Genomic DNA, 21,801 nt, shown 5'->3' with positions numbered 1-21,801 from the left:
AGGAATGGACTCCTTTTTCTGATCTCCCTAGGTATTAGGCACACAGGTAGTGCATATACATATAGACAGGCAAAAAATTCAAACACATATAATTTTAAAGTGGGGGCTGGAGAGATGGCTCAGAGGTTAAGAGCACTGGCTCCGCTTCCAGAGGTCCTGAGTTCAATTTCAAGCAACCATGTGTTGGCTCTCAGCCATCTGTAATAAGATCTGGTTTCCTCTTCTAATGTACAAGCATACATGCAGGCAAAATACTGAATACATAATAAATAAATAAATCTCTTACAAAGATTTCAATTAAGAAGTTAATGAAAATGTTGAGACAGTTAAGAAAGTTACAAATAATCCTGCTGAAGATTTGATAAAAGAAAATATACTAAGGTTTACTAAGTAATATAAATAGCTTGTAACAAAGAACTAAATTGTAATCATGAGAAAAATACAAAATTTAAATGTGATCAAATGCTCACACTGTGAAATGAATTATTTACAGAGCATTTGGGAATGAAAAATTAAAATCAGCAGTCATTAAATAGGGCATGCACTTTGTCCTATTCATCTATACAGAAGTAACATATTTAAAGCATGCACATGCAAAACTATTTAATGGACTCTACAGGTAACAGGATAAAATACATGATCCCCTTTAAACATATGAAAAATCTTTATGAGCAATGAAAGCAGTTCAATATAAATGGCCAGTAAAGTAGATTTACAAATTGGGGATATAACTTGATAATAAAATGGCAACAATGTAATTCTCAAAAATAAAGTTAGAAAGAAAACCTATGTACATGTCTGAAATGATGAACTAAGATGAATTAACTTTCCAAATGAAATAATTGTTTTCAATAATTTACAAATAAATCAAATCACCAACAAAAAGTACCACTAAACTGATATATGAAAATAACTGATCAATTTAAAATTGAGTCATTAGCTCAATGACAGTGAAGACACCATCTTATATATGTGTATGCAGGTGCTGGAAAGGAGGGGTGGCATGCAAATGCATATTAGGAGAGGTCAGCCTTGGTTGTTGTTCTTAGATGTCACTGACCTTACCTTTCCCCCACCCTGGTTTTTATTTTCTCTGTGTAGCCCTGGCTGTCCTGAAACTCACTTTGTTTTGTAGACCAGGTTGGCTTTGAACTCACAGAGATTGACCTGCTTTTCCTGGGATTAAAGGCATGTGCTACCACTGCCTGGCTGACATTACATTTTGAGGAAGGGTTTCACTTTCAAAGCTGGAGCTCGACCAATTAGAGTAGGTGGGCTGGCTGGTGAAAATTAGGGGTATTCTTGTCCCTACCTCCCAGCAGTGGGATGACAAGCAGAAACCACCACAGTCAACTTTTTTATGTGAATGCTGGAGATCAAACTTGGATCTTCATGATTGCACAGCAAGTCCTTTACTGACTGAGCCGTATTGCCACCACTGGACTGCAAGTTTTAAAAAAGTATCATGTACATACCTTTTTCAGGATGTAGTCTTTTAAAAGAATCTGTTTTGGACAAACTTGGGTCTGTAATAACTTTTGATCCCAACTTAACAGTAAGGTCTATTGAACGGTAACCTTGAGGAAGTTTTCGGTCATAGAGAAGAGTTAAAAGCTGGGCAAGCGTCATTTCAGCTGGCAATGGCTGACCTAAAAATGATGTAACTAAGTTAAAACAAAATTCTAAGAGGGAAACATTTTTACTTGGCTTGACTTTCTTAATTAACTAATTATTTTACTAAATCGTGGACAAAAGTTTGACAAATATACCAATTTCAAAAGTTTAAAATTACCAGAAAAAAAAATCTATAAAATACCAAGGTCAAACCACAAGTGAAAGATCAGATATTCTAAAAGCCAACATCTGCAAATATATTCATAGGTGGTTTAGATAACAAATAATTTAAGATCATGTAACTGCAACTATTATCTCTAACTAAGGATAATATATTAAAAATGGGCAAACAAGTTTATAACAATTTTTTTTTTTTTTGGTTTTTCGAGACAGGGTTTCTCTGTAGCTTTGGTGCCTGTCCTGGAACTAGCTCTTGTAGATCAGGCTGGTCTCAAACTCACAGAGATCCGCCTGCCTCTGCCTCCCGAGTGCTGGGATTAAAGGCGTGCACCACCATCGCCCGGCAACAAAATTTTTTAAGAGACATAGTAAATAACCCACCACTTTACCTCTGCTATGAACTTAGGGTGTGAAGTTAAGAAAGAACATCATTCAGTGTTAGTTGGCAATAAGAGTATGGCACAGACAAAAATGTATATTACATTAACAGATGGAAATGTTAATTACCAATGCCCGATGGTAGAATTCTCAGCTACAATTATACCTGTAAAGCCTGTCTAATACTACTTCTTCATCTCACACTCTATGCTTATAGGAAAAGTAAGGAGATAAAGGGGGAATAACTTTGTGACGCTGAAACAGACATTGAAAAGGCTACTCTTTGTGGGTTTATTTTACCTAAAAGGAATTATGTAGAAAAATCCTCAATAACTCATTTAAATCACCCAAAACAACAGACCCAGAACATAATTTGTGCAGTTAAAAGTCTTAGATTCTGCTCTGCTGTTTACTCGTCATAAACGTTACCTGCAAGGAGTCTGTGAAACAAGTGAAACACTGGGACAGTGATTATTTTGTTAGCAGTATCTGCACTTGAGGAAGTACTTCCTATTTTATCAGGAATTGCTCTTCCCCTCCTGGATGGTGGGCGAGGTGGTGTAGCAGACACAGCACGTTTAGACTGCGATTTCAACCCTTAAACATAATAATTGGTTAGGTTTTATTATTTTTTGTAGTTAGGATATATAGTATAAATTTCTAAAAATGTTTTAATAAAAATAGACATTCCTTACACGAAATCATTAACCCAGACCTAACTCTCAATTCTTTTTTTTTTTTAAAGGTTTAGGAAATTTATTATTTTTCTCTGTCTTTCTGTGTTTTTCTGTCCTCAAATCATTCTGCCTCACCCTTTCTTTTTTTTTTAAAAAAATTTATTTATTTATTAAAGATTTCTGTCTCTTCCCCGCCACCGCCTCCCATTTCCCTCCCCCTCCCCCAATTAAGAGGTAGGGGTTCCTTGGACTTCCCACAGGACAGGGAACCCTAACTCTCAATTCTATCTGACCTGCATGACATGCTGTAATTTTGGCATTTCATATAGAAATATCAAGAAAATAATAATGATGCAAGTTGCCATCAACTATTAGGTACAAATGGCAATTCAAGCAAAATAGTACTTTGGGGGTCCACATGTTGATTTTTATGATAGGGAAGGCAAATAAACCAATATTATAATTAAGGAGCAGTCTAAGCTTATACTCTTCCCCCCCACATCCCTCCCCTTCTGTTCATATCACATTTTTTAACAGAGCCTTATTTGAACTAAAAGCATCTCAATTCTGTGAAGGACAGACCCCTATGAAACTAAGTTACCCTTGATAATATTTTTTTTCTGAAATCCACTACTTATTTTTAAAAAGATTTAAATTTTTAATGTTTAACTTTATGTAATAAAAACCAGTAAATTCTTTTTGGTTTTAACATGTAGTTAAATAAGAATGTTGCACAAAAGTTCTTACATTAATGGACTTTCTCAGGTACCATTCATATTGTAGTAAGGGCAGACTATCAAATTAAAATTCAGTATCTATGCTAGTCATACATGTTCGGTTCTTGGTGGAGTATAGTAAGCAACCTTTAATCAATGGTTAAGTAATTCTACAGACAATCAGAGACTTCTGGTATAAGATTTTAAAATATAGTATTAAAACATAAGTCCAATTTCCCATGAGTACATTTATTTTATCTTATGTTTCTGTAAATACACAGTGCTGTATTACATTGGATTCCAAGGAAAATAAAGACAACAGAAAGCATACCAGAAGCAACAACAACGCTGTAGTTATCCTGAAATCCATTTTCTGCCTTAACCTTTTCTTTCTCTTCATGGTTCTTCTTCTCTTTATCATCTTTTTGTTCACTAATTAGTTTAGCTGTGATACTTGGAGTATCTGTAAGAAAATACTGTCTAAAATACAGTGCTTTTCTACATTATCCAGAAGAAAGTAACAGTATTAGTGTTTAATAGTAAGATGTCATTTCCAACTTAAAAAACAAAAACAAACAAGGTTTAAAATGCAGAAGATTATAGCACACTAAAATTCTATTGTATTCTTTGTGTAGCTGCAGGGAAGAACCACAATTCTATGTAAACTACTGGGCTAGCAATATGGAGGGTGAAGTAGAAAACAGTCTTTTTCTTACTATGACACAGGGCCTCACTGATGATAACCCTGAGCTCCAGTTATCCTCCTGCTCCAGCCTCCAGAAACTTTTTTTACCCCCATAACTGTCTTGGAAGAGAAATCTTTTACTTTATTTTATAATAGTGAATGGTTTGACTTACTATCTGCAAAAGTTAATAACTATTTTCTTCTTTTTCTTTGAACATGAAATCCTTTATGAATTTGCACGTCATCCTTGTGGAGAGATGCTGCTTATCTCTGTACTGTTCCAATTCTAGTATTCGTGCTCCCAAGTAACCTTCCCAGTATTTTCAAGCTGTCTTTTACTGTGAACTTTAGATTTTCATGTGATAAATGGAAACCTCCCAACTTTTCCTTAAACAATTCTCTGGAAAATATTGGTCTCCCTCTTAAGCACACAAATAGGAACATAATATTTTTAGGTCATAACACATACATATTACCAGCTTACTTTAAAATCCAATACACATAATCATAATCAGCTTTAGAGGCAAAACGAGTCATTCTCACAAGCACATCACTAGAGAAAACTACAGTTATTGTTCACAGAAAATAAACATAATTAGGCCTTCTAAGAGGCATCAAACCCTAATTATTCAAAGTTGATATTCACAGTGCCATATAAAGCAGCTATTTCCAGCTGGGCTTAGTAGCTCACATCTTTAATCCTAGCACTCTGGAGGTAGAGACAGGCAGATCTCTATGAGTTTGAGGCCAGTCTGGTCTACAGAGTGAGTTCCAGGACAGTCAAGGCTGTTACAAAGAAAAACCCTGACTCCAAGAAGAAAACAACAAAAAAGCAGCTTTTTCCTTAAGACACTGCAACACTGCAAACAAGCACTTAGGGGAGAATGGTAACTCTGCTTTCTTCACTGACATTTACAGTGAGGTAACTAGGTGATCCTACTACTTTTATTTTCGTTTTTGGTAATTTGTTGAATTTACCTCTAGATTCAGAAAATACTTATTAATTTAAAAACTGTCATTCATATGGTTATATGTAGGAAAATCACAACAATGATTTCCAGAGGACTGTTTGCACTTCTAGCTCTTGTCCCATTATCAGAAGACATAGGTGGCATCATAGCTAAGACTAATATTGCCTGAAGGTAATACTCATTATTGCTTATTTAATTTGTATTGTTTTCTGTTTTCAAGTTATCAAGATATTTAGATTTTTTTGGTTGTGAAACAGTTTCTTTTCTTTTCTTTTTTTTTGGTTTTTCGAGACAGGGTTTTTCTCTGTGGCTTTGGAGCCTGTCCTGGAACTAGCTCTGTAGACCAGGCTGGTCTCGAACTCACAGAGATCTGCCTGCCTCTGCCTCCCGAGTGCTGGGATTAAAGGCGTGCGCCACCATCGTCCGGCTGTGAAACAGTTTCTGAGTGGGTGGAAACAATACAGTTATAGGGGATTGAAGAGATGGCTCACTGCTGTTTTTGCAGAGGACCCAGTCCTCAGCACCCACATGGTATCTTATAACTGTCTCTAACTCCAGTTCCAGAGATCTGATGCACTCACGCCACGCTCTTCTCATCTTTCAGGCACTGCATGTATGTGGTACAGACATACATATGCAAGGAAAACAACCATAAACATAAAATAAAATAAGTCTTATTCTTTTAGATCAAATGCATAAAACAGGGTTAACGAGAAACTAAAATTTAACTTACCTGAAACTCTATCAAGAACATCTGATAATGTTGTTGAGACTGGCAAATGAAGAGTACGAAACTTATGACCTGCCCCGTACATTGGGTGTTGGATGACATGGCTGGTTGCATTAATTCTCCCTTTGTACAGCTGGGGAAAAAAATTAAGAAGTTGAGTGTTTTAGGATACATACCATTACAAAAAAATTTCAAAGACATAAAAAAAGTTCAATAGAGCATACAAAGTAATGTGTATATTTTATGTATTTCTGTCATGCTTTCTATAGGAATTGCTCATCAACTTTTTAGATTGGTATTACATATTCTGTGTGTCCCCCCCAAAAACCGCACAATTCAAAAAAACAGTATAATTGTTATTCTAATAAAAGGGATATGGCAAATTGTCCTTTAGGACACTTACATTCTGTCACTGACATAAACTGCTCTTGTTTCAGTCTGCTACATTACTAAAGAGAAGTGTGGCTGATGTGAAGGCCCAAAAATGTGAGCCTATTCCACCTTGTCTAAAGGTCAGAGTTTGAGCTTATTTTTATTCTTTCAAAGTTGTTGACAACAGGAGGATAGAAAACAAGATATCCTGACCTAAGTTGTGGTCACTTGGTATTTTGGACATCAAGATGGCCCATAGAAGTAGATCCATTCCACTCTGACCAAGGTCAGAGAATTCAAGCATACTTCTGCTCTTTCTTTTGAAACAGGAGGTTTGACATAGCAAGTGGCTGCCTTCAGAATACTTGGTCCAGGGTGGGCTTACTGCCCCAAACATCAAATACTTTTACTCAGGAATTAATGGCTTGATGTCTCACGTATAGGAGCAAGTAACTGTTCTAGTTGTCCTTTGTATCATGTTAAAGCAGTCTTTTGCCTTCTTTCCCCCTTTTGTATTGGGGTATAAGAGTATATAAAAAATAAACGCGGGGTGGGGTGGAGAGAATTCAGCATTCACTGAATTGCCCTCCTGTTATTATCCCGTGTCTCTGTGTTTCCTTCTTACCTCTGTTCCTCCTGCGTAACATTTCTAATCCTCACGCCCCTACACTGGAACATACGAACCTGCTGTGGCTAGGATTGCGACAAAAAGGTGGCTCCTGACAGGGTGGAGACACGGCTCCACAGATAAGAGCCCTTGTTCTGACAGAGGACCTGGGTTTGATTCCTAGCACATACATGCAGCTCACATAACTATAGTTCCAGGGATCCAACATCCTCTTCTCACCTCCTTGGGCATCAGGCAAACACATACATTCGAGCAAGACACTCATACACATAAAGTAAAAAGAAAAATTTAAAAAAAAAATGAGAACAGAACTCACTGCAAGTTCTCTTAAAAAGTATGCAAGTTATACAGACATGCAGGTAATCATTAAGATGACTCACTGGACATGGCGACTGAAGAAACATTGTCACTTTCTCATCCTCCAGCATCAACTGTAAGAAGAGTCTTCGCACAAACCCTGAAATATTACCAGAGGTTGGGAGGCTACCCCTTTGAGGAGCTGTCTGAAACAATTCACAGAGAACCTGGAGAGAAAAGAAATTTCAGAAGTAAAGTGGAAGATTTGGAGATTATTATTTTGAAAAATGAACAAGAAATTAAGAATGTGAACTAACAAAAGGCTTTTTGTTTTGCCTCGCTAGTCCTGGCTGTCTTGGAACTCACTCTGTAGACAAGGTAGGCCTCCAATTCACAGAGATCTGCCTGCTTCTGCCTCCCAAGTGCTGGGATTAAAGAAGCGTGCCACTAATGTTTGGTTAACAAAAATATGTTAATGCATCATCTCAAAATAAATTCTTTTTTAATCTTAAAATATGGGAATAGTCTTTATGCTAAAGTGTTTATACACAATATTATCTGTGTTGAAAATTAACTGATACAGGTATTATTATCCCTGATAAATATATCAACTTGTCCAAAGTCACAAAAGTCATAGAGCTGAAGAACTCAGCAACAAAACAAAACAAAGCTCCAGCAAATATTCTTAATTCTAGCTTCCAAATTGTTGGCCATGCAGACTAACTCCAATAAACTATAATGTACAGAGCCTCTCTCCTGAAACCTACTCTTAATGTCTGTGTGATGAGAGGCAAACCAACAGTGATGACAGGAGTCTGGTAATGCCTACAGTCAATCAAGTTCCATCAGCAAAACTACATTCTAGGCTAGTTCTTTTTTTTTTTTTCGAGACAGCTGGCCTCGAACTCACAGAGATCCACCTGCCTCTGCCTCCCGAGTGCTGGGATTAAAGCGTACGCCACCACCGCCTGGCTTCTAGGCTAGTTCTTTAACTAGGGAGTTTGAAAGAGTGTCAGATTGTAGCTAGAATGGTCATGAATTTAGAGACACCTCATCCTAAAATGTGATAGATTTTGAAGACCATATATTTCAAGGAGAGGGAAAAGACACTGATACTTCAATTGTGCTTGGATTCTGACATTTGCATGTACTTAATCCCAAGTTTTATTATCACGTGGCCCTCACTTAACTATTTCCAAAAATGTTATACTTTCTCCTAAATAATTATTAAGGTCCCACATAAACTCTAAGATGGGCTTTGTTCTCATACCTGTGCCATCAGCTTTTGATTATTAGGGTGACATGAAATACACTGCAGAAAGAAGGCAACAGTTGCATTCTCAATGGCTGTCCGTTGTTGAGTAGTCAGTCCTGCTGTAGCTGCTGAAGAATGAGAAGCTGCTCTTGTGCTGCTCTGCTGTGCCCCTAAATTATGTCCTCCAGCAGTGGACCCAGAGTGACACAATAAAAACAAAAGTGCTGTCCATAGTGGATTAACTTCAGAACCACCAAGCCAATCTTTCATAATATGGCTATTGCCAACTTCAGTCAAAAACCTAAGAATAGGAGCGACTAGATCTGCTGTAATGGGCATCTTATTACAATGTTGCGGAACATGATGCCGCCTAAGTTTGTCCTGGGAATTATCTATTGACTGAGCAATGCTTTCTGAGTAGGAAATGTGGCTAAAACAAAAACTAGCCAGACTCCTCACAAGAAGGGAGGGCAACCCAGAATCTAGTAACTGTTTAATTGCTTCTGGAGACTGAGATGAGGAAGCAAGAGTTGCCAAATGAGATTCAGTTAGTGCAAGAGGTGCTTGCGCATTTTTGGAGTCATCTGTCAATGATGAAGTAAGATCTTGCTTCTTGCTATCATCCGTCATGGATAGTCTATGATGACACTGCACTGGAGGAGGGGTAATTCCCATCCAGCCCATGAGCAAGGAAAAGTAATTTGGGTGGATATGGCACATGGAGCAAAGTAGACTGTCAACAGCTTTCTTCAAAACCATGTTGCATGGAAGAGACATGGACCAATTAAAAAGTAGCCTAGAGAAAGAAAAGATACCATATGAATTTGTTTATAGAAAAACATTCATTGCTGGAAATACTTCTACTGGGATTAAATATAATGACAAAAATATAGTTTACTTAACATTTCTAACTCTCCTCCCATTCCCACTCCTTTTCTTTGAAAAAGGGTCTCGCTCTTTTTCCTCAATGATCCTGGAACTACCTTCCTGCCTCCCAGTGGGCAACCATCTCTGCCAATCTCAAACTTTCTTCTTATATTTTCCTTCTACAATGTACATTAAAGAAAAATTTAGCTGATAGAAAGATTTGCCAGCAAGAATAACATAAAGCACTCTAGAACACCTACACAAAGATTTTTGATTTGATGACAAACTAACAATATTGCTAATCAATCTTAAAACAAGGCTGGGAGTATAGCTCAGTAGTAGAGCATGTCAATCCCCAGCATGGGAGAAAATAAAATTTGTTATCTCATTTATACTTTTGTATTATTTCCAAATTTGTTATTATCAAGAAAAAATTATCACCATTTGTTGGAACACAGTTCAAAAAAGAATTCTCATTTGAGAATTTTGAGTGCTTGGAATTCCAAGAAAACAAGACTTTTGACTTGTAACCTCAGTTTCTTCAAAAACAAAATTAGTCTTGAAATGCATTGCCATGCTCTTCTCAGGTATAATGGACAGAAATAAGTTTACTTCAGCTGTTACTATTCATACACTGGTATGAAAAAACAAGCTTTTGCCATGTGTGTTAATAAGAGTCACTTGAGTAAAGTGACTGAAGAGAATATAAATTGTCTGATGCTCTGAATAGAGCTGGCTATTGCATGAAACTTTAATCCACCTCATTTTTAGGCTCCATTCTCCCAGGTTCTACCACCTTTAGAGTGGAAAACAACTAATGAACCACTGAAACAAACAAAACACTCTACGTGGTGGTTTGGTTCAAGTGAAAACCAAAAATAATCTAGCTCCCCAGGAAAGAGGACAGGGTAGCACTCAAGACTTACTCAAATAGGTCTCGGTCGAGCAATGCTGGCAAATCATACTCTACAAGCAATTCATAACTGTGCCAAAGAATCGCTGCTACACAGTGTAGATGAGAGGGGGACGGCATGAGAAGACCATATTCAACAGCTGATGAGCTCGGGCACATATAGTTCATCCTGCCACTTCTCTTCAATGCAGCCATTTTTGCAGAGTCACTGACCCATTTTAACAAGGCCTGAATTCTTTAAAATAAAAAGAAAGAAAGTATAGTAATGCTACAACTGATATTGGAAATAAACATGGGAACTAGTACAGGGAAGGCAAAATTTTTAGGTCAAAAGCAATCAAATTATGTCTAAACATATAGAATCTACATTTAGGTTCCACTATATAAGACACATAGATAGATACTGATATATAATATTTGTTTTAACTTTTATGAGGCCTTCCTAATGAAGAGTATTAAGTCCAATTCACTGCAGCATGTTTGTGATTAAAAGAAAAATAATACCAACATCTACCTGTCTTTAGTTCCAGGATCCTGAGTTGTACCAAGCTGGTAAAGAATATCTATTGTAGAATCGGAGGAAAGTCCATTCAGCCTTCCAAAAAGTAAAGGACTATTCAAATCTAAGTAAAGGGGGGGAGGGGATTTTTTTAATTAGCCAACTTAAAATGAATAATATGCTTACAATTTTAAGTTATTAATTAAATGGCAGTTATAAATTATGACAAAACAGTTCAAAAGTAACAAAGCTTTAAGAGAAATTCATTTCAGAAAGATAATTACAAATACTATGTAGTTCAAGTATGATTACTATGTAGGTATATAAAAATTGTAAGAGCAAAGTCAATAGTCACCTGTAGGATCACTGCCTGATGCTGCACAATTTCTTAGGAGAATGTCTATAAGCTTCAGGCCAATTCTAGTGGACTGCAACCCAATCTTTACAAGCACAACCTCAATGTTGGGCGAATGCATTCCACAGTATGGTGACATCAATAAGGCAGCACACGTCTGTAGCAGATTGGCAGTAGGTGCAGCTGCGCTGGCCATCATTCCCTCCAGATCACTTATGTGAGTAAGGCAATGATGTAATAACCGTAACCATCCAATGCTGAAATACAAAATTCAAAAGTATACGTATATTAACATAAGTACCTTAATTATTGCAGGAATAAAACAGAATTTATCTTTAAAACATTCTGGAATGCTGAAAACACAGTACTGAATTAAACACATAGTAAGTTTTCTGAATAAAATAATGCCCACAGAGGGGACCTTAAGACCCTTGTATGGGTGAAATGATACTCTTATTAACTGACATTGATCAATCACAAAAGATTGGGTTCACTGTTGCAAGTACTTGGGAATTCCTAAAGCAAGATTATAATTCCAAAACGGAAACTTAGAAAAACAAACATACTACACACAACATGGGTCAACTTACAGACTAAATACACATGCACCTCAACTTACTGTTTCATTGCTATACCCCACAAAATATTTCATTATACCCCAGAGAACTAGGAATTATATAAGCACCCACAGAACAACTTATTATGATCTAACATAGAAAATGTATCACAGAACACATACTTTCTTTCCTTTTTTTTTTTGAGACAGAGACTCTCTGTGTAGCCCCAGCTGTCCTGTAACTCATTCTGTAGACCAGGCTGGCCTTGATCTCACAGAGATCTTTTAAGAGTAAGAAATAAAAAACATACCTTGTTTTGGAAACTTGATCTTCAGATGGAAGAAAGGGATTATTAACTGTGGCTGAGGACGTGGTCCCAAAAGCAGTTAGGCCTAATAATTTAATCTGTGAAAGGCCTAGTGTGCTAGCATCCCGAGGACGATGCAGTCTGAGGCAGACGGCAGAAGCTACCTCAGCTTTGACAAGTTGAATTTTTATGTAGGTGAGACCACTGGTGATAACAGGAGTTGACAGAGGCAGCATGTTAACTCCATCTGCACTTACTTCAACAGACACCGAGGACGGGCAGGCTACAGAAAGAAAGAAATGAATATTCACAAACACACACACACAAAAGTAAACTAGATGACACACTCTAATACAAATTCCACTAATTTGGCAGCTTCCAGGTATCTACACTATAAACTTACTAAAGTATTATATAGAACAAATAATACCTTGCCACAAACATCCATCATAATATTAGATGTTTTTAATATAACCTTGAATAATTAAAATAATCGCAAATAATGAAATATTCACCTAAGAAAACAGTAACTGTGGATTTCAATACACACATTAACTGATACTCCCAAAAGGCAAAATATTCCAACCTAACAAGCAATTATTCATTATTCCTGTTCTACCAAAACTGTCATGAACACTATACTAAGTTAACGTTAAGATTAGCTATTTAAAATAATTTGAGAAGAACAGAATATGGTTCAGGACTTCATACTGCCAATTTGCAACACTGTTTAAATTCGCAAGTTAATTTTAAAACTGGTTTCACCTTTAATTTTGTTTGCACTTTAAACCTGTACCAGTCTTAAAAGTTAAAAGTAAATCAATTCTTGTTATTTAAGGAATCCCAGTGAGGTACAACTGGCAACTCCCACAGGGTCATTACTACCCACATCACAGAACTATAGAGGAAACGTATCTATCAAAGAAAAATCTTGAAAATTGGTTTTGTTTTTAATTCCAATGATAAACACACTAAGTATAATTTTATTAGCTGGCAATTAAATGCCACTTACACTATGGATTAGAGAAATTTAAAAAACTTTGTAAACTATAACTTTAAATACACTTCAAGAAACTATTAGCTATATTTATTTACATTCATAAGAAATCAAAAACACTAGAAATTCCCACGACTAATTAATAATAAGTTTATTCAGTTTTCATTGGAACACATACAGTAACTGTTCGTTAAGCATGCATAAATATCTGCTCTCTTCACCTACATTGTACTTGCTTTCCTCATTCCCACATGTAAAATCTATCCACATTTATACAACCAATCAACTCCCAAATAAAAGCTCTTTCATATCAGAATCACCTAACTGAACTTTAGTTCACTGTGGAAGAAAGGAAGTTAAGAAAGAATGCTAGAGATTGAAGCCAGCGCCTAATAGGAAAATGTCGCATCAATGAATTACATCACTAGACCATTTCACTGTTTTTACCTTAAAACTAGGTCCCCCTAAGTTGCTCACTCATTATGATGCCCAAGTAGACCCTGAACTTTAATCCTACCAAGCCTAAATAGAGATAGGAGCCTATGTTACTCTGTCAAGCAGTACTTTGTCTTTTAAATGATGTATTTATTGCCTGTATATATTGCATGTAGTCATTGTACTTATATAGGTTTTCTTATATTAGTTATAGCCTTTATTTTTTATTATAAACAAAAAAAAGAAAATGTAGTGATATTTCATTAGTATTTTAATAAATAAGGCTTGCCTAAAGATCAGAGAGTAAAACAGGCCTACTGGTCTGTTAGGGGCTACAGACCCCTGGCTCCTTGACTTTTTTGTTTGCCTCAGATCCTTTGTTTGCTGGAGTGAACTGAGCAAAACACCTGTGCCTGCAGCTGCTCTGAGCATGAGGCCTGCAGCTGAAAAATCCTGAGAGCTGGGCATGGCTATTAGTTAAGGATTTCTATATCAGATTCCCTGGAGAACAATAAATTTGGCACTCTTGTATCAAGGAGGACCCGTGTCCCCGTGTCTGCCTGTGTGTGCATTTATTTTTAAGTCTCCAGCTTAGTTTCCGGCTCACATACCATCGGGTAGTATGGGCGTTACACTGGTCAGCCCTACAGACCAGGCAATGGTGACACACACCTTTAAGCCCAGTAGCCACTCTATAGTTTGTCACAGAAACTGGGCGATAGTGGTGCACGCCTTTATTCCCAGTCCTAGAGAGGAATATAAAACAAGAGATGACAGCTCTCAAACACAGTCTCATTCTGAGATTCCTGGAGGCAGAATCACCATTTTGTACTGAGGTAGAGGTAACAGCCAGTGGCTGGCTGTTTGGCTTGTCTGAACTTCAGGTTGAACCCCAATCTGTCTCTGGGTTTTTATTAATTGTGCTACATTTTTTGACCTGCTAAAGTAAGGTTTTAGACTATATTATTCTTTCAGAGTTGTTTAATTTTATTTGGTAATGCAGGCTAGCTCAAGCTTAAGACCCTCCTACATCATACTCCCCTGAGATTAAATTATAAGCACATGACATTATGCCTGACTTTCACCTTATATTAGCTGTATGTGATTAGAGAATAGTTTGGATAACATAACTAAATGAGCCTACCTTTCAAATAAAAATATTCTTTCAAATACAGTAACAATCTATGAAATCTCCCAGAGTTTCCAGACAACTGAGTGACATTGGGTAACAATGAGAAGCAAATGAATGTAACAGTCTTAATATAAGAATCTAAGTGACAGAAAGTGAAAAACAGTATCAAGTACTATTAATGAATACACTACAGAGTTCTGTACCTAAGGAACTGATTTTTTTCAAATATTTTAAAGAATTTACTCTAAAATATTTTGAAAAAGTGTATCTAATTAACAACCAAATGAAATAAACAATAATGCAAAAAAGACACCATTTCATTTAATAAGAAATTACTTACTTGGTGATAATTTAAAATAATCCACTCAAAACTGATTAAATACACATACAGCCTAAAATCAAATGTGACTATATTGTGGCTTGCTCAATAGTACTTTCTATTTCACCTGTTTCTAAATTAGTGTTATTCTCATAGTGCATCATAATACTCACTTGCAAGAGATGCAAGGTGAGGCTGGATATGTATCTCCTTAAGCAACACTGCTGAAGGCAGGTGGATAGTAAGGTCACACCAAGCTTCCTCTGGGAGAAAGATGTAGGACCAAGCAGCAGAACGAGCCCTTCTATGGGGTGGTGTGGCTTGCAAAAGCACCTCAGCTGGTTGGGCAGTAGGACTACTAGATGTGATTGTACCTATAAAAAAACAATTTAATTAACATATAGACTTGTGAAAAGATACAGCAAGACACTGAGAAATATTCAGATAGCATAAATATTAAACAACAAAAAGAGCAGAAAATAAACATCTGGCGGAACTGCAACACTTACAGTCACCAAGCATGATTATCAAAGTATTCCCAATAGTAAGACTGATAAGGTGACAAGTTCATTATTCAGATGACAAATGATTGCTAGTGAACACAGTCTAGTGCAATCTTTAAATTAAGAAGCAAGCTCTAAGCCAAGCAACGGAGGCACATGCCTTTAATACAATACTCAGGAGGCAGAGGCAGGTGGATCTCTGTGAGTTTGAGGCCAGCCTGGTCTACAAGAGCTAGTTCCAGGACAGCTAGGGCTACACAGAGAAACCCTGTATCAAAAAACAAAACAAAAAAAACCCCACCCCCCAAAACCACCAACTGTCCACAATACCTTTTACCATGAAAGTAATGATCTTATTTCTCAAATGTTCATCTTAACGAAACAGCATTAAAAAAAGCATGAAAAGAAATGCAGTATAAAGAAATACATATTTAAAATAAGTCTTTAAGATATTAATATTTAAGTTCTTTAAAGCTGATTAACATTGAAAGAGAAAACAGACCTAAAAATGTCATAGGTCCATACACTGTACATCTATTTCAACTTGGAAGTTGAAAGAAACTCTTTTACTTTAAAAAAAAAAATAGAAAAAGAAACCTGTTAAAATCTTTGTTCTTTAGTAGAATTGTTCTGGTACTGACAGCCTATAAAAGCAACTGCTTATATTTAAAATGGTACTAATCTAATATCAACTGTGTCAACAACTAATTTTGTTTCACATTATCCTATATCAACTCATAGTAGTGAGTCAAGGACAGTTTTCTTACCAAGGGGTGCAAAGTTATGGATCCCTTCTGCATTGTCAGGCTCAGAGGCAAGGATTCTTGTTTTCAAAGTGCTGTCAACAGCTTTATTTGGACCAGAATCAAGAAATTTCATAATAGTTGACACCATACTTCTTGCAGTGTTCACAATAGCTCTTGTACTGGTAACCATATTGTTGCAAATAAGCTGAACTCCACCTAAACTCACAAAGAATACCAAATAAAAACAATCAGAGAAATAATACTGGACATCAAGAATTCACAGAATACAAAAATGAATACATAATAATACCAAGATCATGCTAAAATGATAGCATGTGGGGTTTTATCTTACCCATATCATGGAATGCTTTCAAGGCATCACTAGTATCCAATACTCTCAAAATAAACCACAACAATGGTTCAGATAACTGGCAAGTAGCAAGAGAACCCTAAAAAGTAAATAAATACAATGTGATTTTAGAAGTCCCTGTGAATTTGGACAATTATATTTCTTAATATGATCAAACTATAATGTATGAAATTACCAATGAATTAATTTAAATATTACATTAAATAAAAATTTACACTAATCCCCTTAACTAAAAAGAAAGATAGATGATTTCTGAAGAGTTGACTATCTTAAGTAGTTCTCGGTAACAGCTTGATAGTCAACTATGCGACCTTAGAGAAAGCAGAAGTAGTAGTGTTATTTCCCCGTCTATATTTTCTTTTACTAACCCTCAACTTATTTTTGAGAATACCATGCAAAGGAATTTTATTCTTCAATTTCTATTAAAACTGAAATAAAATTTACTTTGTTCATTAACTACTGTGTTATTTTCTGACACATTAGGTAAAAACTATTAATCTGTCTGATATATAATTCTCTACATGCATTACTATCAAACTGTCCAAATTATTGCAGCTGCTGCTGGAAAGAACATACTTGTCTGCCCATGTATCCACAGGCCATGTAGGTCAAGATTGGCTGCAACATCATGTGGACGGTAGAGGCTTTCTTACTAAGTGTTGTCAATATTGTAAATAATCCATCTCCAACTGATATGGCATCTAAACCACCATGAAAGTTTTCATGTTTGGTGAGATGTAAGCCACTTGCACCTAGTTTAATAAAAGATTACACATTTTTTAAACTACACACATAAAAACAAAAAAAAAATATATAAAGTTTAAAAAGGCAGTTAAAAAAAAACACTAAAAGATGGGTACGTAAGTCTCCTCCTCATGAATAGAGACAGACAGACACAAACACACACACCTCTAAAGATTAAAATATTTATAGCAATATCCAATAAAATATGATTTCGTGGCGGCATCAAGTTACATGAGATCTCCCACTATAAGATGCTATAAAAAACGTGTAATACTATATGACTAACATACAACATCGCTCTAAATTCTAGCATTGAGTCAAGAAGAAAATAAAGAGTCTAGATAACAAGTACTGTCTCCTCTTCCAGAGGACCTACCTAGATTTTTGTTTTTTGAGAGAGAATTTCTTTGGGTAGCCCTGGCTATCTAGAACTTGCTGTGTAGATCAGGTGGTCTCAAACATACATAGATCTGTCTATCTCTGCCCCCTGAATGCTGAAAAAAGGCATATACCACCGCCACCTGGCAAGGAACCAGTTTCGATTCATAGCACCAATATGGTAGCTAGCTCACAACTGTCTATAACTACAGTCACAGGGGATCTGATGACCTCTTCTAGAATCCAAGGGCATTGCATGAACTTGGTGTAGACATCCAGATAAAATAACCATACATATGAAAACGGGGGGTGGGGTGGGATTGGGGGGAGTGGAATACTAGTAGGCAGAAAATGTATCAGAAATGAACTTTGTCACATTTTGTTAAAGTGTATTCAAAGTAATAAAATATATTTGTTTCTAAATGGTAGAAAAGCTAAACAATGGCATGTAAAAGTATAATAAAATATGCATCATAGAAGCAAGCAAGAAGAAGTACATCTTACTGGTCTCTAATACACTGAAGTCATTCCAGGCATTTACATATAAATCATGGCACTTAAGACCTTTTTTTTGACACAGGGTCTTCCTAGCTGACCTATAACTCCCTATGTATACCATGTTGAACTCAAACTCAGAGAGAGCCTTCTTTTTCCTTCTCAGTGCTGGAATTAAAGGTTTGTGCCTGGTTAATTTGGATTTCTTACTTTACTTTTTAAGTGTTTCTCAGAATTTTTGAAACTGACACATACAATCTTTTGATAATTCATTGCCTACAAAGTCATTCCATGAAAGTATTTACTAATAACATTAAGTTCTTGCAAAAATCCTACAAAAAAAAGTAAGACTAGGTATAATACCAAGAAAAGATTAAGATTCCAAATACATACCAATTATCATTGCCATGGCACTGCTATTACACAGGCCTAGAGCAGACAAAATCTGGCTCATAATCTGTTGGTTGGCTAAGACTAAGTCAGCAACATAGGCAGGAGATCCTGGAATACTGGTATTGCTTCCATTGACATCTTTGCCTCCTGAGACTTTTTCTTCATCGGAAACACTATCTGTTGTATTAGTGGTCACGGACACTCTTGCGCTGTATTCCCTATTGCTTGAAAGAGGCAGCTGTACTAAAATGTTAACAAGTTTTAACAAATCAAACATGAGTTGATCTCTTGTCATTTCACCACAAACAGCTTTTGCATCACCTGGACGAATGAGGTTGGCAAAGAGTCCCCCAAAGCAAGCTCGAGCACCTACAGAGCTATCTGATCCACTTCTAGACATTACTTTGTCTGAGCAAGTGATATAGTGATGCACCAAGAAGGTGACAGACTCTATCACAGCAGAAATAGTACTAACTGAGACAACTTCAAAGTTCTGTTCCAGAGTAAATTCTAATAGCTTCACTTGAGCATCAAGAGGTCCTTGACCTGTCTGGAAGGCCCCCCTGCAGAGACAGAAACACAGACAGAATTAATTAAAATATTAAATCACTTTAGGTAGTTTTGAAGAATTTAAGTAATTTAAAATAACTTTTAGCTAAAAATTTACTAAGCTATTAGACCAATAAAACACAGGTGGAGCTATGAGGTACCTACTGTAACAGAACTGGAAGACTTGGAAATAAAGGAAAAAAAAAACAACTACAACGAAATGAAATGAAAATGACCAAGATATACCAAAACACCAAATGAGTGTTTCCTCTACAGACCCTCAACCCAATTATCCTCTGGCCTATTTGTTTCAAACAAATTCTAATTAGTGTCGAGGGGGTGTATTTGGAGGACTTTGTATTCATTTTTATATCAGGACACGTACAGGAGTACATGCTGTCATTTACCTTTCTGTAGACAGTATATGGATTAGCTTGAGCAAAAGTTCACTGAATATCTGAGGACATGTTGAAGACAGATGTACTTGTAATCGAGTCAGAAATTCCTGCATGGCTTGTGTAGCTGTTGGACCAACCTGAAGAGAAAAGCATATTCACTGAAAACTACTGAGCGATGCCAATGGCATCCTGAAAGGGTCAGGTGTAAAGCCATGAGGTATACTGCTAGAATGCTTCTTGAGAGGAAGAAGAGAATATTTACAGTGACAGAAAAAGCAAATTTGTGATTTAGGTCTTCAAATACTTCTATTGTTAATCTTATTTCTTTACGATTATATTACTAAAAAAGATTCACTATGAGAATATTTTGCATGGATTTTTATGAACCTTATGAAAAATATGATTCCTAAAGAAAACAATTAGAGGCTAGAGAGATGACTCAGTGATTAAAAACATTAGCTGCTCTTCCAGAGAAGCCAGGCCAATGAGCACACATGGTTACTGTCTATGTAACTCTAGTCCTCTTCTGATCTCCATATTCACCAGGCAAGCACCTGTTACACAGGCATACATGCAAATAAACCATTTATGAACATAAAAAACTCAGATTAACTGACTCAACCAATGGTCATGTTTTCAGTGCCTAGTAAAACAAGAGCTTTTAAAAAAAAAAACCAAAACAACAACAAAATTAAAAATCACACCCTAAAGCTGAAATACAACTATTTGTATTTTCTTTCCCAAACATCTTTCTCATCAATAAAAGAACTGATGGTGATCAGCACTTAATGAACCATGCCTCAGGTTAAAGATGTCTCTGCAGAATTTCTACCTAGTGGTCTTTATTATTATTATTCTAATTTGCTATGATAGAAAAATTATACAATCCTAGAAGAATTTATGAACAGTAAAACAAAATAAAACCCACCAAGGTACTTTAGAATTACATTACAACATAAATGAAATTTATATGAAGGAAATCTACAGTGAGATGCATGCAGCTCATTCATGAGCATTATTTTAGGGGTCTTATTTTTTTGGTTAAGGTATATCATTAATATCATAAAATAATTAAATTAATTGTCAACCTTAATAATAGCACTCGTTAAATGAGAAATTGCAGAAAAACATTAATTCCCACTAAAAAATTTAATTTTTATTAAATTATTCAAAAACTAACAATAGCTGGGAATGGTGGTACCTACCATTAATCCCAACCTTCAGGAGGCAGAGGCAGGTGAATCTCTGTGTGATCGAAGTCAGCCTGGTCTAGTAGTGAGTTCCAGAACAGACAGGGTTACATAGTGAGACACTGCCTCAAAGATGCAAACAAAATGAATCTGTACAGACAAAAGCTTACTATCAGCCTTTCAGGAAGGCTACTTTTAAAAAATTATACTTTACAAATCTGTTTACTGAAAGGTTTGGGCACATCACTAGTTAAAGACTGTATTACCTGAGGGCTGTGCTGATTCGTCCCATGTGGACTTGTACCAGACAGAAATTTCACTAACACATGAATAAGGTTTGGATCTGAAACCAACAAATGAGCTGTAGTCTCCTGATTTCCAATAGAACTGCTGGAACCAGCTATTTAAAAAAAGGGGGAGGGAGTAAGGAAAGCAATAAATTACTCCGAATAATAGTGAAATGCAGTGTTTATAAGCAATTTTTTGTTGCAAAAAAGAAATCCTACATTCCTTAATAAAGGAGAGTTCAATCACATGAGCCTGTGGTGCTGGCCAGTAATCCTAATTACTGAGGATGCAGGAGCAAGAGGAGAAACCACAAGCTTAGGACTGCTAGAGCTACAAACAAGAGTTCAAAGCCACGTATGGCAATTCAGGAAGACCCTGTCTCATACTCAAAAGTACAAAGCGGGTTGTGAATAAAGTCCTATAGTAGAGCGTTTGCTTCACATGCATGAAGTCCTGGGCTCAATAACCTCTACTCAGAAGACAGGCTGGGACTACATTCTCTCTTCTCATCTACCTCATGGGTACTCTCACCTCTCTTCAGACTGTAAAATCACATTCAATACATCTTTCTTTAATGCACAGACAAATAGAAAGGACCAAAATCTCAAGTGTCCTATTTTAGAGTAACAATCTTTCCAGAAACAGAAAAATATACACTTACTTGGAGAATTTTAAACCAGTTCTCCAAAATAAATTGAAGCAAACGCTATTCCTTTTTGTCATATACAGGTTATATCCTGTGAAATATAGATAGGAAACACACCCTTTGCACTAACTTAATCTTCAGTATCAAAGAGTTAAATAGGAAATAAAATAAATCAGAAAGTGGATCAACACTTTACACAATCTAAAAGGTTTTCCAT

General features: G+C 36.2%; 1 protein-coding gene across 14 annotated transcripts in view; it reads right to left on the bottom strand.

Annotated features, from left to right (window-relative positions):
- Nucleotides 1–21,801, bottom strand: part of Birc6 (baculoviral IAP repeat containing 6) — a 189,582-nt gene that overhangs the window by 53,636 nt on the left and 114,145 nt on the right. For all 14 annotated transcript variants that reach the window (XM_075955200.1, XM_075955201.1, XM_075955189.1 and 11 more), the window contains 17 exons: nt 20,917–21,050; nt 19,470–19,597; nt 18,514–19,076; nt 17,080–17,255; nt 16,486–16,582; nt 16,155–16,349; nt 15,058–15,258; nt 12,005–12,284; nt 11,138–11,394; nt 10,798–10,906; nt 10,297–10,518; nt 8,519–9,299; nt 7,332–7,475; nt 5,955–6,084; nt 3,897–4,028; nt 2,602–2,769; nt 1,476–1,649 (listed from right to left, as the gene is read on the bottom strand). In XM_075955200.1, the coding sequence (XP_075811315.1) occupies nt 1,476–1,649; nt 2,602–2,769; nt 3,897–4,028; nt 5,955–6,084; nt 7,332–7,475; nt 8,519–9,299; nt 10,297–10,518; nt 10,798–10,906; nt 11,138–11,394; nt 12,005–12,284; nt 15,058–15,258; nt 16,155–16,349; nt 16,486–16,582; nt 17,080–17,255; nt 18,514–19,076; nt 19,470–19,597; nt 20,917–21,050 (3,891 nt within the window). The remainder of the gene's footprint in view (nt 1–1,475; nt 1,650–2,601; nt 2,770–3,896; nt 4,029–5,954; nt 6,085–7,331; nt 7,476–8,518; nt 9,300–10,296; nt 10,519–10,797; nt 10,907–11,137; nt 11,395–12,004; nt 12,285–15,057; nt 15,259–16,154; nt 16,350–16,485; nt 16,583–17,079; nt 17,256–18,513; nt 19,077–19,469; nt 19,598–20,916; nt 21,051–21,801) is intronic.

The sequence above is a fragment of the Microtus pennsylvanicus genome, chromosome 21 (genome assembly GCF_037038515.1).
Source record: "Microtus pennsylvanicus isolate mMicPen1 chromosome 21, mMicPen1.hap1, whole genome shotgun sequence".
Taxonomy (NCBI): domain Eukaryota; kingdom Metazoa; phylum Chordata; class Mammalia; order Rodentia; family Cricetidae; genus Microtus; species Microtus pennsylvanicus.
The sequence above is the reverse complement of the archived record's forward strand: the minus strand, read 5'-3'. Positions and strand labels throughout refer to the sequence as shown.